A 1,317-nucleotide genomic window follows, 5' to 3' on the forward strand; every position below is an offset into this window, starting at 1 on the left:
TATTCACGTATTAGTTCGTAGATTAAAAGAAATTTCCTCAATTATAAATGCTCATCGTCTCTTCGTTTCCTTATTGACTCCAAAATTTTAATAAAAAATTGATATAATGGTTATTATTTAATAATTTGTTATTAATGATGCCATTGTAAATATTTGCATTCTTTCTAAATGATTGATCAATAGCAAGGTTATAGGGATGTTGATTGAATTGAATTTATATTAATATTAATAAATAATAGAAAATAATATAAAACCACCACATGTCGGAGCGCCATCTCTTCTGCCGGTAACTTGGTTTGGTGGGTTTGTAGAATATTCCAGTCAATCCTTTATTTTATCAGTTTTTGATTGTGTACAGAAAAGAAACATGAATTTAATAACTATTTTAGAAAAGACTGTATCTCCAGATAAAACTGAACTTGAAGCTGCTCAGCATTATCTGGAACAAGCTGCACAAAACAATTTGCCTGAATTTCTGAAATCACTGTCAGATGTGTTGCAACATGCCAGTAACAGTCCAGTGGCTCGTATGGCTGCTGAGCTGCAACTTAAGAATTCCCTTACCTCCAAAGATGCTGAATTGCGAAATCAGAACCAGCAACGATGGTTATTCTTTCCCGAAGATGTACGCTTGTATATAAAACAAAATGTTTTAGCATCCTTGGGTACAGAAACAATTCGTAGTAGTTCTGCTGCACAATGTGTGGCATATATTGCAGTAACAGTATTGCCAAATACATAATGGCCCAATTTAATTCAAATTCTAACTCATAATGTTACAAATGTCAACAGTACTGAAATGATGAAGGAAGCAACTCTAGAAGCTGTTGGTTACATATGTCAAGATATTGAGCCAGATATATTGGCCACACAATCAAATGATATCTTAACAGCTATTGTACATGGGATGCGTAAAAATGAGCCAAGTGACCATGTCAAATTAGCTGCAACAAATGCACTGTTGAATTCTCTTGAATTTACTAAAGCAAATTTTGAAAAAAGACTCTGAAAGACATTTTATTATGCAAGTTGTCTGTGAAGCTACTCAATCAAATCATACACAGGTGATTGTTAATATATGAAATTTAGTGATGATGATTATAAATGCAGAGCCCAAATGGTTAGGAGTTGAAATTTGATACACAGTTTGGATACATGATGAGAATGTACACTAAGAAGGGATTTTTGGAAATTCCCCCTGCAGGTAGAGGGTTAAGGATTCCTGGCTTCAACTGTACTGGTTCAGANAAAAAGACTCTGAAAGACATTTTATTATGCAAGTTGTCTGTGAAGCTACTCAATCAAATCATACATAGT

At 33.7% G+C, this 1,317-nt stretch overlaps 1 protein-coding gene across 1 annotated transcript; it reads left to right on the forward strand.

Moving 5' to 3' along the window:
* The first annotated feature begins 278 nt into the window (after positions 1–278).
* On the forward strand, positions 279–995 carry LOC111612518 (importin subunit beta-like). The gene has a single exon (XM_023353749.1). The coding sequence runs from the start codon at positions 368–370 to the stop codon at positions 740–742; it is 375 nt and encodes a 124-aa protein (XP_023209517.1). The 5' UTR covers positions 279–367; the 3' UTR covers positions 743–995.
* Positions 996–1,317: the final 322 nt, after the last annotated feature.

Source organism: Centruroides sculpturatus, unplaced genomic scaffold (genome assembly GCF_000671375.1).
Source record: "Centruroides sculpturatus isolate CEXI.00-Female unplaced genomic scaffold, Cexi_2.0 scaffold1433, whole genome shotgun sequence".
NCBI lineage: Eukaryota > Metazoa > Arthropoda > Arachnida > Scorpiones > Buthidae > Centruroides > Centruroides sculpturatus.